Source organism: Carassius carassius, chromosome 25 (genome assembly GCF_963082965.1).
Source record: "Carassius carassius chromosome 25, fCarCar2.1, whole genome shotgun sequence".
In the NCBI taxonomy this organism is placed as follows: domain Eukaryota; kingdom Metazoa; phylum Chordata; class Actinopteri; order Cypriniformes; family Cyprinidae; genus Carassius; species Carassius carassius.
In genome coordinates this window covers 17,139,683-17,153,979 of record NC_081779.1, presented here as the reverse complement: position 1 = coordinate 17,153,979, position 14,297 = coordinate 17,139,683, and the positions used below count along the sequence as shown (strand labels likewise).

General features: G+C 34.1%; 1 protein-coding gene across 1 annotated transcript in view; it reads right to left on the bottom strand.

Moving 5' to 3' along the window:
• LOC132104306 (CUB and sushi domain-containing protein 2-like) overlaps positions 1-14,297 on the bottom strand; it is a 318,325-nt gene that overhangs the window by 275,940 nt on the left and 28,088 nt on the right. The window contains exon 3 of the mRNA XM_059509682.1: positions 6,147-6,259. Coding sequence (XP_059365665.1) covers positions 6,147-6,259 — 113 coding nt within the window. The remainder of the gene's footprint in view (positions 1-6,146; positions 6,260-14,297) is intronic.

The window sequence follows — 14,297 nt, the reverse complement described above, 5'->3', positions numbered from 1 at the left end:
GCGTTTTAGTTAAGTGGTCTATTCACAGAATTTCAGAATAATACTATTAATAGGTGTTGTGACGTGCTATACATTAAATTACGTGGAGTTGCCTGGCTGCGACCCAAATGAAAAAACAGTGCAGTAAATTGCTCCCAAAACACCTCTCTCAACACAAATTTGCTGCTTACCTCTGCAATGCTTAGCTTTAAGAAATCTGCAATAATGGTCATTGTAAACCGCACTGCTGAATAAACATTCAATGCTGATTAAAGCTGATTAAATCTCAAGCAAAACTTCAGAATTATCCCAAGGTTACTTGAATCATTGGTTTGTGACAGACTCATAAGTAAAAGTTTCAAACTTGCAAGCAACAGAAAAAAAAAAAAAACATAATTCCGATTATGCTTTTTTTTTCGGCAGTACATTTTATACTAACCTTTCATGTCTGTATCTTATCTTAAAATAATTTTTCCTTTGTTCTCTTATATATTGTTCCAGTTAATTGGGTTAAAACAAACCATTCGTATTCCTTGAAGTCTCTTAAGTCAGATATAAATCTTGCTACTGAAACACATAAAAACAAAGTATTATAGAGATGCAATCAAACTCGTGCTGAGAGGAAATACTTGTTCAGTTGTTTGAATCGATTTCACTTTTTAACAACATTTAATTTATTTGTTATTTTGCTGGTGATTAAAAAAAGCATCATTGTGCATTTCGTAATGATTTTTAAGACAAAATGAACCTTCATTAATTAGTTCAAGCCATCTACTCTGATTCAATGATTCACTGACAGTTAAGTCACTAACTGCTTTTGTAAATATGTAAATATTGCCACATATTACTATATACTGTTTTATTTATGCATTACTGAAATTATCAAAAGAAAAAAATAATCCTTGCATTAATAAAAACTGTGTAAAACAAGCATATTTTTGTATGAAACATTTGGAATACTTAATAACATTAGATGATTGGTTGAAATTATGTTATGTTGGAAAATACATAAATTCTGTATTTTTTGGCTGAACTGCAATATACGGTATATATCTCAATATTTTATACATAAACATAAAACCATGTCTGCATTTGTGATCGGAGAAATAAGCACTACTCTACACTGCTCAAAACAAAAGGTTTTTGAATCATCAGTGGCAAATTATTTAAATATAAAATTTATTTTATATTTACTTTATTGTTTGACTTACATGTTGTGAGTCAAAAGCGTCAGACTGTCCTTGCAAAGCTGGAACTGCCCCACTTTACAGAACAGCCTTGGAGCACAGGTTCAGGAAACAGTCCTCCATAAAATGTGTCACACAGCATCACACACTGCAGGCTTGAGTGAGGAACGAAGGACACATGTGACGACCCTGGGCTGGACTCTGCTTCATCCATTGTGAAAGTCGATCCAAAACACAAAGTTGAGGTATTTCCTCAGTGACCAGCACGGATCAGCTCTAACCATGACGAAGCGGATATCGTCCTCTTTTGGAAGGCCAAACAAAGTAGGGTTTGAAAAGTCTCCACAACATGGCGGCAACAACAATACTACAGCGAGAAGAAAAGTTATGCCTTCTTTCTTTGCGTGAACATTTGGGTGGTGTTATGCAAATCTTATGCAAAAAGGTGTATTTAAATGAGGTGGGCGTGGACAAGTCTTTTATAAAAGATATCTCTTTGGGTTTGAGACTTTAGTGTTCAAATATTCTTTATGCACCAAGAGCTTGTAACACTCCAAAGAGAAAGGAAAAATTTAACTCACATCATATGACCCCATTAATGACAGTGAAAACAAATATAGTGAAAGTAACTATGTGCAAAAAAGGGGGCTAAAATCACATTACATTGTAAAATTATAATCTTAAAAACAATTTTTTTTTAAAGATGTAGTTAAATTCACTAAACTAAAAAGAAAAAGAAAAAAATCACAGATTACAAGCATTATATTTTGATTACCCCATTACAACTGTCACTGTACAGTTACTGCTATCATAAAATACATTTACTTACAAGTTTAAAGTTCTACACATAGCACATTTATTGTCCAACTACAAATATTTTAACAACATTTATATTTTAGATGGAATCATTGTGCTCCTATTCTATTGCACTTTGTCTGTTCAGAGAATCACATTCAGAAAGCCTATGAGCTCCTGACAGCTAAATGTAAATATTTATATGACTTTCTAACATTTAAAGATGGAGAATATACATGTGAAATGTAAGTCATCCACTGAGGAAAACAGCACATCTCAAACACAATAAACAGCACAAGTAGCGTTTACTCTGTCAGTAGCACATGAGTCTGTCAGATCATCTGTCGGGGGGGGACGCTTTAAACTATTTCTTATGAGTTATTTTAAAGCCTTTATTATAAGCAAGTCTCATGTTATACATATTGAATTATTCACTTTCCCTGCAGCAGCTCACTCTCTGTACTCAGCTATTTTTCAGATGTGCTCGTATCAAACTACTGTTTATCAATATAGGCGGTATTGTCTCACACCATATCATTCATAAAAATTATACCAATATATCATACAAACTTGACATATCGCCCAGCCATACTATTAGTGTTGTTTTCAACATCAACGAAAATTATAACTAAATATTGTCGTCAACAAACCTTTATCAAGTGACGAAAAGGAGATGGGACGAAATGAGACGAGACGCAACGTAAATGCTGGTTATGTGACGATGACTATAATTAAAAGTATAATGCAATAATAATGACGAATAAAGACTAAATGTGGTTTACAAAATAAAATCTATGCTAAAATGTATCTTCATTTTCCTTGACCAAAATGAGACGCTATTTCATCTTGTTTAGTCACACTATTATTATTATTATTATTTTGCAGTATTTCTGTTTCCTGTGTCTCACTTCAGGGGGTGCATCAGGTCACACTGCGCAGACGCAGGCGACGTCACTTCCTCAAGCCACACTCGTGGAATTATTTAGAAGATGACAACAAACAAAGTTAAGTCTGACACAGAGAAAGGGACTAATGTGTGTACATCAAACATGTTTGGTTGGTAAAATAAATTTCATAAATTCAAATCAGAACGTCCTCCGTGTCTGGAATGGATGTATTCTTGAGTCTATAAGGTAATGATAATATAATAAAATAACCTATTTTGGAATGGGTTTGGCTAAAATAAAATTTTGGTTTTGTCTATACTTCTACGTGCTTATACTATATTGACTGCGTTAAATAGAATTGCATTACTAAAAAAAGACTAAAATACAAATTTTCATTGACTAAAACTAGACTAAATGTCATCAGTTTTCGTCGACTAAAACATGACTAATTCTGACTAAAATAAGACTAAAATGCTCAGACTTTTAGTTGATTGCAACTTGACTAGACTAAAAAAAGTATGAACATGACTAAAACTAATAAAAACTAAAATGACAGTGTCACACAAAGACAAGAATAAAACTAAAATTAAAACAGGCCGCCAAAAACAACACTACCTACTATATAATGTCCATTAACAATAACAACATTTACATTTAAACATTTCAAGCCCATATGATACATACTAAATAAACCACATGTGGCTCGTTCAGGTTTTTTACTCCTCTTTTTTTAATTTGGTGTCATGTGTTCAGACAGCTGTGATTGAGATCATCTCTCTCTCTGTCATACAGACTTTCATTATAGAGCTAGATTGCTCTTGCTTTAGTTAAATATGAGTTCTCGCCAGAGCTAACAGAGAAGAAAACGCAGGACTTGTGCAACGGGTGGCTCCCTTAACGGAGAGTGGCAGCTGCACTTAGGGCTTGATTGAGAGCGTTAATTGATAGCACTGCACATAATGCCCATATTGTTTCACCATCACAACCTTTTTTTTTTCTTCGAGAGGATAAAGTGGAAGAATTCAGAAGCAAAATGAAGACGCAGAGCATGTATAACCATTATCCTTCACCTTCAACTCCACTGCCTCAAAAAGAGTTAAGAGCACGGCCGAAATTATTATTTTCTTGTTTTTTTTATTATTTTTTTTTTTTTTGGACGAGGAGAATCTCACACTTAGACCCTAGTATACACTAAAACATAGACATACTGAGCTCATTTAGACACCTTCCTGTAAATGGGGCGTCCATGGAAAAGTGTAACAACTAATGACCTATAAGAATATATAAATATATATATATATATATACATATATATATATATATATATATATATGTATATATATATATATATATATATATATATATATATATATATATATATATGTATGTACCAGGCAACTGATTTTATATCTGCTGTATCACTTTCCCATCTATTTCTGCTAAACAGGTTTACATTTACTCAGCTGATAGAAGCTATGTTTCCAAATTGACTTAAGGTGTATTTGAGCTACAAAAATGCCCTAATAAAATAAATTATAAAGATCAATATTTTGTATCAGTTTAAATTTATTTATTCATTCGTACTTATTAAAAAAGTTAAATAGAGTAACACAGTTACAAATCTACTTGATGAGCATGGCTTTACACTCCTGTGAAGGACAGTCACAAAGGAAATCACTATTCAGCTGAGGGCTACTGATAAGAGTTCTAGGCTTCTCATTATTCTGCTGTCTTTACTGAAAGTCAGGGCATGTGCTACATACAGTACAACACTCTTTAATTCTGCTCCTGTACAGTGTTTCAACAGACCCGCAGAAGGTCATGTGACGAGAAGTAGCACATAGTAATTATGGTGCCAGACTGAATTAGTCTGAACCGTATGGATGAGATAAGGCTTGTCTGTACTAGTGTAGGTCATCTCTCAGGGATCTGGACACTCCTGTACTCTTCACCTGCTCTAGCAGATTGTCAAGCTGGTTTGTTACAACATCAAGCAGTAGCTTGACGATTTTTCCAACTGTTGCTCGCCAAATGTTACAATCAGTCACACCAAACCTGTGACTCAATTCCAACTCCTTAAGAGACAGAGTCTCATAATAAAAGCTAATTAATAATCTGTCTGTGAGCATATCACACTATAAGTGATTCAAGAACTCAGCTTTACTCCATCTGTGGTAATACAAAGAATATACACTGACTCTGTCAATATAGACTTTTCTCTAGGGCTGCCTGATAAAAATGAAACTGAAAATGTGATATGGCTTAGTGTGATTATCAAATCGCAAAGGCTGTAATTTAGTTTAATAAATATACATAATAAGCACAGAACTGTGTTTTTTTAAACACAAGCAACTCATAATTCAGTTTTTTTCACTGTCTTGGAGTGCCTCTCTAATAATAATAATAATAATGATAATAATAATGAACATAAAAAATAAAGTAATATTGTTTTTATTGTTTCTGTCAACTATACTGTATATAATCTATAATAACAATCATGGACAATAAAATTGTACAGCCCTACTAACACAGCACAGCAAACCTAGAGAAACACATTTTAAAATCCCAATATTTATGAGAAAAGAAAAGTTTCCCCCTCAAAATATGCAGCCCTACTCTAGACATCCATCTATAAACTGGAACTGTTTTATCACATTTCGCATAAAAAAAACACATTGAACAAACTGGGCTGACCACCCACCATAAGCAGCATCAGACAAAATAAATACAAGCAAATAAACACCTGATCTGAAAATATAAAACATAATGCTTGTCCATATAGGCCACATTCATGATCGCCATCTGAATCACTGAACATTGATTGAACTCTGAACATAATTTTCCATTAGTATTGTGCAGAACTGGATAAACCCAGAGGGCTTGATTCACCTGCCATAAGTCTACAGTCTCAATTACTTCATTCATCTAATTAGCGTAGATTCATTCTCCTTGCTGCTGCTCTGAAGCGAGCATTAATATTGCTGCTTTTTTGGTCATAAAGCACTCACATCAAAAGAAATATTGACGAGAAGCCAGCATGAAACCAAGAGGAAATCTGTGCATGGACTTTCAGTCTTTAAATTGGCCATGCATATTAATGCAATTAGCCTATAAAATGAGATAAAATTCTACGTTTATACCACACATGCTAGCGCAAAGTCCACTTTACATAATTACAGGGTTTGTCCGAAAGATGAGAGATTGAACATGTTCACATTAGTGAACTGACTTGAGACAAAAAAAAAAAAGAAAGAAAGAAAGAAAGAAAGAAAAAACTAATTTAATAAATGATTTTTACCTTCGTACATGGCTTTGAAGCCCTGGCCACTTACGGCGTAGTCTGACAGCAGCCATAGTGTGAGTCTGGGTCCTGTGCTGACTATTGGGGCAGGAAGTTGAAACCCCGTCAACCTAAAATGCAGAAACAGAACAAAGCTCATGTTAACCCAGTGCATTGTTATACAAACTGAAAACTGGAGCTTGGCAGCCACAAATGTTTGGGTGCCAAACAGACTGCTAAATCTCAATTTCCAGCTTTAACAGAAAATAAAAACCGTTAAAAGCTGTTTACTGTGGTGCAAAAGCTAACTAGGACAGCACAGGTGATGAGTGAGGGAATTCTGTGCAGCATGGGCCACCAGAGACAACATGGCTCATGCAGCAATTATAAGAATGGTAGCTAATAAACACTTTACAGACATATCAATATCACAATCAATAGAGCAGCTCAAAGAGCTTATTTCACAGGTCAGAAGTTACAGATGGAAGCTATCAACACTGCTTTCAGCTGTATGCAGGTCAGTGGCATGATGCTATCTATTAATGGATTCAAAAATACACTTCACACATTCAGTGATTTGAATACTTCATCTTCTAAGTATTTAGGCCTTATGATATAATTCTGGAGATAATCAGATACATAAATGTATGTTGTACACATTTAGATATTTTTCATAATAATATCTAATATAATAAATAATAATGTGCATCAAAGTCAATGTTTTTAGTTCAGTTTTTTTGTGTTCTTACGAAAAACATAATGATATTTATTAATTATTAACTCATGATATGATTAAAAAAGAAAGATATTTAGATGTATCTGTTAAAAAAAATGTGAAAAAAGTATTTTGTAAGAGAAATACAGTACTGTTTACTTGATTTGTTTACACCACATGACAAAATCACTTGAAACCAACATGAGTACAAAGAGAACTATAAACAATATTTTATATATATATATATTTTTCACCCTTTATCTTGGAAAAACTAAAGCATGCACACACAATATGTAATTGAACTATAAATCATAATACTCTGAAACGCATGCATGCATTTATAAGCAATGTTCATAACCTTCATTAAGGCAATGTACTAATAACTGCAACAGTGTGGAGTGATCTGTAGTGTACTGTACGGATGCATCATGGAGGCTATTTTTATTTTTATTGGGTGGATTAGAGCAAAACTGAGCCTTCAGGTGCCAGGTATGCTCGATAACTGCACGAATGTGCTTGCATTTCCCCACAGCACCACTATGACCCATATAGTCCTCCAGGGTATCAGCAGAGCAGGATGTTAAACTGTGTGATGCAGGTTTAGCTACAGGCATCGCTCTGAGCGTTCATGTTCCAGGGCTCACGTCAGTTTTCCATTTCAGTCAGATCCCAGAGCTGTCATGTAATCTCCATCAGCCTGAACATACCGACTGGTCACCGGCTGCAGCCCAAATCATTTTAGTTTATTTTAAGAGTAATTTTATGCAAAATGTAATATTTGCAAGTTATTAGGTCATGCTTTCTCCCTTTTTTTCCAAACCACGACAAGCACCAGTCTCCCATTTTTCCATTTTTTCAATGGAGTTGAATGTAAGGGAAATATCATTTTGGAATTTCTATGGTCTAATGTGATGTTGTTCATGTTCTTGTTCAAATTTTATTTTATTGCTGTAATTAATTTATAGCATTAACAAGATGACCCGTTGAATTCATTTTGGGAGCGATGACAGTTGGATGTATTTTTAGTCCAGTGCCTGTATATTAGTATTGATTATGATATAATATAATTAGTATTGACCAAACTCTTCATATATTCTAATAACTTTTTTTGCATGAAAACTTGGAACAGTTTACTTTTATTGCAACAGTTTATTTTTTATAGTTTACTTTTAATAGTTCACTTTTTTATGAATATAAAGTTAAGTAAAACAGCATCCATCAAAGAATCCTTAATGTTTTTTAAAAATAAACACGATTTCTACAAATACATAAAACATACTAAAATAGAAAATCATTTTACAATATTACAGTTTTTACTGCATTTTTCATCAAAGAATACAGCTGTGCTGTGCATGAGACATTTTAAACAACATTTTACAAATCTTACCACTTTACAGTAGTGTATATAAAGCTTTAAAAATGGAATAGACATTATTTGCACATTCTCATGGAATTCCAAAACCAAGTTCATAAGTTTTTTTGATCATGAAACACAAATTAGCCTATACTTTTCTAAGAATAATTATGCAGCACTTGTTCAATGTTGGGGTTAACTATTCCATTACAATAGAATGCAATTTTTGCTTCTTGGTTTGCCTCTGAAAAGACTCTTGACACTGTCAAAACATAAAATACACAAAGACTTTTCCCATTTTCTAACCAAACAGAAGATCATCAGTGAAGTTCACCTCCAGGCCAAGAAGGTGAGAAAGATGCACTAGCATGAGACCGCATGAACACATGAACTAAAGATTGCCCAAATAAGACTGGTCTGGGCAGGAAGCGGTGGAGAGTGCTGAGGCCAGAGGCAGCCTCCATTAGGAGACATTTCCACATGGATGAGTACTGCAACATCCAGTCCAGATTCTCCATTAGAAAAAGGAGCACTTCCCTCTCCAATTATACCAGGTGCTCCTTTGGGAAGAGATTATAGGGATACTGGAGAAGGAAGAGGGAAGATAAAATTAAAAAACTGGAGAAGGAGAACAGGTGGTGGTTTACAGAGTTCACTGAAGAGAGAGGAAAGAAAGATTGGACTTTGATGTTTCTGTATGTGCTTCAATGTTTTCCTGTTTGTGTGTGTGTGTGTGTGTGTGTGTGTGTGTGTACAGTCTGTATTTGCATGCACTCTGCTGATAATATAAGTGTGTGAATATTTGCATTCATGTCGTTTAACGTGAGTGCCAGCATGAGTGTGTGCTCAAAATGTGCGTGTGTGTGTTATGAAGCGGGTGTCACTGTAGAAATTCTCCTGATTAAAGCCATCTGTAAACACCCCACCCACCCTCCTCCAGCCTTCAGGAGCTCCAAGCACAGGCTGATTTACTGAGTCCTGCACTGCTTCATAATAAAATGTGATTAAATGGAATGTCAGGCCGTGAATAATGAACATTGCTGTCCAACCACTGTCACCACACATCAGAGGGCTACCAGTGTATGGTGTCCCGCACCACATCTCTCAGCACTAAACTACAACTGGGGTTAACATTAAACTGACCACATTAGCATGGATGACACTATCTGGACTTCAGATATGGACTTACAGTATAACTCCAATAATCATGGAAGCTGTTACTGTATCTGCACAACCTCTTTTAAGGATACAAAAGGCAAGCATACCAATGTGAACTGCATGTAGTCCAAAAGATCATGACAAAAATATATATAATTCTTACCTACACTCTCATTTTCTCTACAGCATACGAACAAGGCTGATAGAACATACAGTAAAATTGTGAAATGTTAATACAGTTTATTTAAATAACATTTCTGTTTTAATATATTTTAAATATTAAAATGTTTTGCTTTGGTTGAAAATCAGAATTACCTATTTTTTGTTCTCAATATGTGAAATGTTTGTTATTTAGTGTTGTTTTTTTTTTTTTTTTTTTTTTTTTTTTTTTAACTGACATTTATTCAGGATTCTTTGGCCATTTAGTTGAAAAAAAAAACAATTATTGATTTTCACAAAATTATAATGTCTTTGATCACTTTTAATACCACTTTACTGAACAAAAGTAATAAAAAAATAAAAATAAAAATAAAAACTTCTGACCAAAATGTGCTCAAGAGACTTTGGATTTTCACAAACAAAATATAAGAAGAAATTTTTAAATATAAATTCTTTGTAATTTTTGTTAAATTTCAAAAAAAAAAAAAAAAAAAAAAAAAATGGGGTAGGCAGCAAAAATTAGAGACACATTTTCCCTTTCAAACTGTTAGATGGAGCAAAACTGGATGTAACAAAGTGCTAGGGTGGAATGAAAAATATGACCAAAACCACCTGTTTGCTTTTTTTTTTTTTAAACAACACATTAACAGCTAACATCAAACTAAAGCAGACTGGTCTTTCACTAATCTCATTCAAATGATAAAAATGGGAATCGCTGATGCAGCCATATTCCAGCAGGAGAACGAAACCCTGGGGAGAGGAAAGACAGAGAGGGGAAAACGGATGCAGGGGCAGGATTCTGTCAGGCAAGCAGAGAAGAAAATAAATAAATTCTTAGGGGATAAAATAAAGAGAAAGAGCAAGGGTGAGTGAGGAATATGTCATGTGTGCATGCATCTATGAATCCTATGACATATTCCTGTGTAACTGGAACCTGAAGTGAATGATTCGACAGCTTGTTTCTTTGGGGTGAGATTGGAGCTCATCTAAAGCTATACGTATGTGAAATGTCCATAAATAATTGAGGTCTTCTGTGCATTGTTCACCATGGATGGAGAGATCATTGTTCACAAAGTCCACCTGTAGGCCAGAGGTATGAGGTGAGGTGAACTGGATTGATGGTGTTCTCAACACAAACTGCTGCATCCAACACAATCACTGCCGTAACTCTTGTCTTCAAGGACTCAGAGCATTCCTGAGTGGCAGTAGTTATGCACCCACTGGAGCGCCTCGGAGTGGATAACGTTCAGGGTAAAAGCCGTCCAATTATCCTCTCCTGCCATTATTTCCAACCTTCATAAACACATGCTTCTCCATTCCGCCTACCCACACACATTTCCACTCAAACACCTTTCGCCCAGCCAGCAGAGCTATTTTTGCACCACTACCATGATGGGTGAATAGTGCAAGTCTGCCATGGCTCGTAATAAATACGATGAGTGGTTTTGTGCTTGAGACTGGATTACTGTAATGTGTCTGACTTAAGAGTACACACAGAGTGGAAAGCAAACACACACATCAATATGCTAGAAACATCTCTGAGGAACTGCATTACAGTGTCGTACGAGATTCTATCCACCCTTGCTTAATGTCTTTTCAAATATAGAGCTTTAACTTCTTGTAGCTAATCAAAAAAATAAAAAATAAAAAATTACAAAATGAAAAAAAAAAAGCGAGTCATTTATTTTCATTCAAATGTTAATTTATGTAGCCTACTCTAAAGTGATTTTATATAATTTATAATCAGGCACAGAACAGAGTTACCATTAATAAAGATCATTTCTTTGAATCAGCCAGCGAAAAGTCTTTTGAGTCCAAAGGGGATAGGATCTTTCAGAACTACAGGCTTTCTAAGACATAAATCACATTTGGGAGAACCCAAAATGGAAGACCTCCTTTTGATCTCTTGTTATGTGAAGAAGCATTGGCTGCATTATAGTGTATAGTGAAAGATATCTAGAAAAATCTGTACTGTAAAGTGCTCAAATATCATCTCCATGGCAATGCCTCGTTAGTCTGTTTGGTACAGTTCAGATCATGTCAGCACAAACAATGCCAGCACTTATTGCACCTACTGGTTTCAAATATTGTTGAACGTCTGAGTTATGGTGTCCAGCATGTCTTAATTGCCGAAATAATTATAATTTAAACCTTAAGAATATAGTAAGAGTTAAAAAGCTTTGACATTAATACGTTTATAAAAATGCAATCATATCAAATATTAGCTCTATTACACATCAGGAGAACAAATGTTTCAGATCAAGGAGGTGTATAATACATGCAGGAAAACCTGAGATGAATTCAGATTAATCTCAAAGTCAGTTGCTTGGCTGGCACATGCATTAAGTAATTTTTACTTTAATTATCAACTCATAAGCAAGCATGCAATTACATACATAAATACATGCATACTTAAATGTTTAAGAAATATAAAAAGCAAATAAAAAATAAATAGGGCTGGGGGGGGGAAATTGATGCAGTATAGTATCGCAATATTTCCTTTGGCAATACAGTATTGATACACGGACGCCAAATATCGATCTTTTAGTATACTATATGGTAGAATGAAATACATTCCTTTACAATCTACAAGATGGTGTTGTTGAGATTTTTTCTGGTGAAGTCAGCTGAGTCACCTTCATCACGCACTAAGTTAGTAAAATAAAGATGGCGGCATCACAAAAAGTTATCAGTAAAAGCCCAATCTGCATTTAAATCGGATGTATGGACTTACATGAAAACAAGCAGGGTATGTAGTAGTGATGAACCAAATTTTTGGCATCTGAAAATGATTTCTTACTTTTGGCTGAAAACTGAAAATGCTATTTTCGGCCGAAAGAGAAAAACGTCAGAGAATGCAAACAGAAAATATAGACCATTTAAAAATAATAATATATGACAAGCCGTGCCCGGACCGGCAGTGCTTATTGTTTCACTCTCCTCGTCAGTGCACGGTTTGATGCTCTGCTCAATATTCTGCTCTGAATGTGCTTCCTGCTCGTGTACCGCTCATGCTCACCAGAAAAGCAAAGTTCACTCAACTAACGAGCCGACAGAAAATTTCTATGCAGTATACTAGGTCCTCTTTGCAGTAACGCTACTGTGCTGTAACATGTTGTAGGCTTGTTCAGCTGTACTGGGCAACGCTGGTAATAAAAATTCTTACAAAATTGCTTAATATTGTTTAATAAAATAATAAATTATCATTAAAAAGCATTTTCGGTTTTTGGCCAAGTGCATACAGAATTTTTAGTGCATCCCTAGATGTACTGTAAGACTAGATGTTTTACTTAATTTAATTTAAATTTAACAGTAATTTACTTTCAAAAGACCCAATTGCTGAAGGGTCTGCATAACTTTTTTGTAAAAGTTTAAGTTGTACTGTTATATCACAGTATATCATAGAATATCGCAATATATTTAAAATCGCAATACAAAAAAAATTAAATAAAGAGCCACGAACAAAATGTTACCCTGTAATAGCCAAAAAAAAAAAAAAACACTATATATATTATGCCAAAAAACAATAGGATATTAAGTAAGGATCATGTTCCATGAAGATATTTTGTAAATTTCCTACCGTAAATATACCAAAACAAAATTTTCTATAAGTAATATTATAAGTAATAGGTGATTTTCTCAATGTTTTTGTAACCACAGATTCCAGATTTTCAAATAGTTGTATCTCGACCAAATATTGTCAGATCCCAACAAACCATACATAAATGGAGATCAGAAGATGTATAAATCTCAATTTCGAAAAATTTACACTTTTTGTGGTCCAGGGTCACATATAATGAAAAATTTGTGATAATCGTCTATGCTAATCAGACACGGCGTGACCCTCTGGTCCAGAGTAAACTTTAAATTTTATTAAAAATATATTATGGCAAAATGATTGCTTTCCTTATTCAAACTGATTTTGTTTTCTTTTTTTCATGAAAATGATTGACCTAAAGAATGAAAGCTTTCGAAATTATGAGATTTATCACCACTTATTAACACTACGGTAATACACTTAGCTCATGAGATATACAGATATTTGGTTCACTAGAATGAGACAATATTTTCCAACTCTTTTAAAGATTTTTTTTAATGACAAAATATTTGTCTTTTAATCACACAAATAAAAACAATACAGTTGCATTTTGAAATATTTTAACTAATCTAGGACTGTAACTAATGATTATTTTTACAATTGAGTAATATAAATAGACCTAAGTGAAAAAAACAGGCTTTAGTGTGACTATTTATATATAAACTAACGATGAGACAATAATAATTGGTTCAAATAAAGTATCAAAACCAAGTAATTACATTGGTTTATTAAACAACCCTGATAATATAGGCCTAATACTGTAAAATTTCTATACAAAATATGAACATAACCAATTTAAGATTATTATGTATTATAGCAAACACTTGCAGAGGGCGCCAATGGCGATTTATCATTTTACAGCATGATCCAAGGATGTTAAATCAATGTAATTTGGATATTTGGCCACATGCAAACTCAGAGTGAGGGTTTGAACTTTTATTTTGAAATCGCAATGTACAACAGATCGTTGATGAACTCTACTGTGTTGGCACAGGTTTATAAATGATTTTCGTTACAAATCTAGTGAGTTATCCCAGATAAACCAACACAAACTCACAGTATATGCAGAGGAAGAATTTGTGTCCCGAGCTGCAAGATGGAGATGTGCTCCACACTTGTAAATGATAACAGTGCAGCACAAACACATCAAACTTTACATGCGTTGCCAAATGAAACACAAACGAA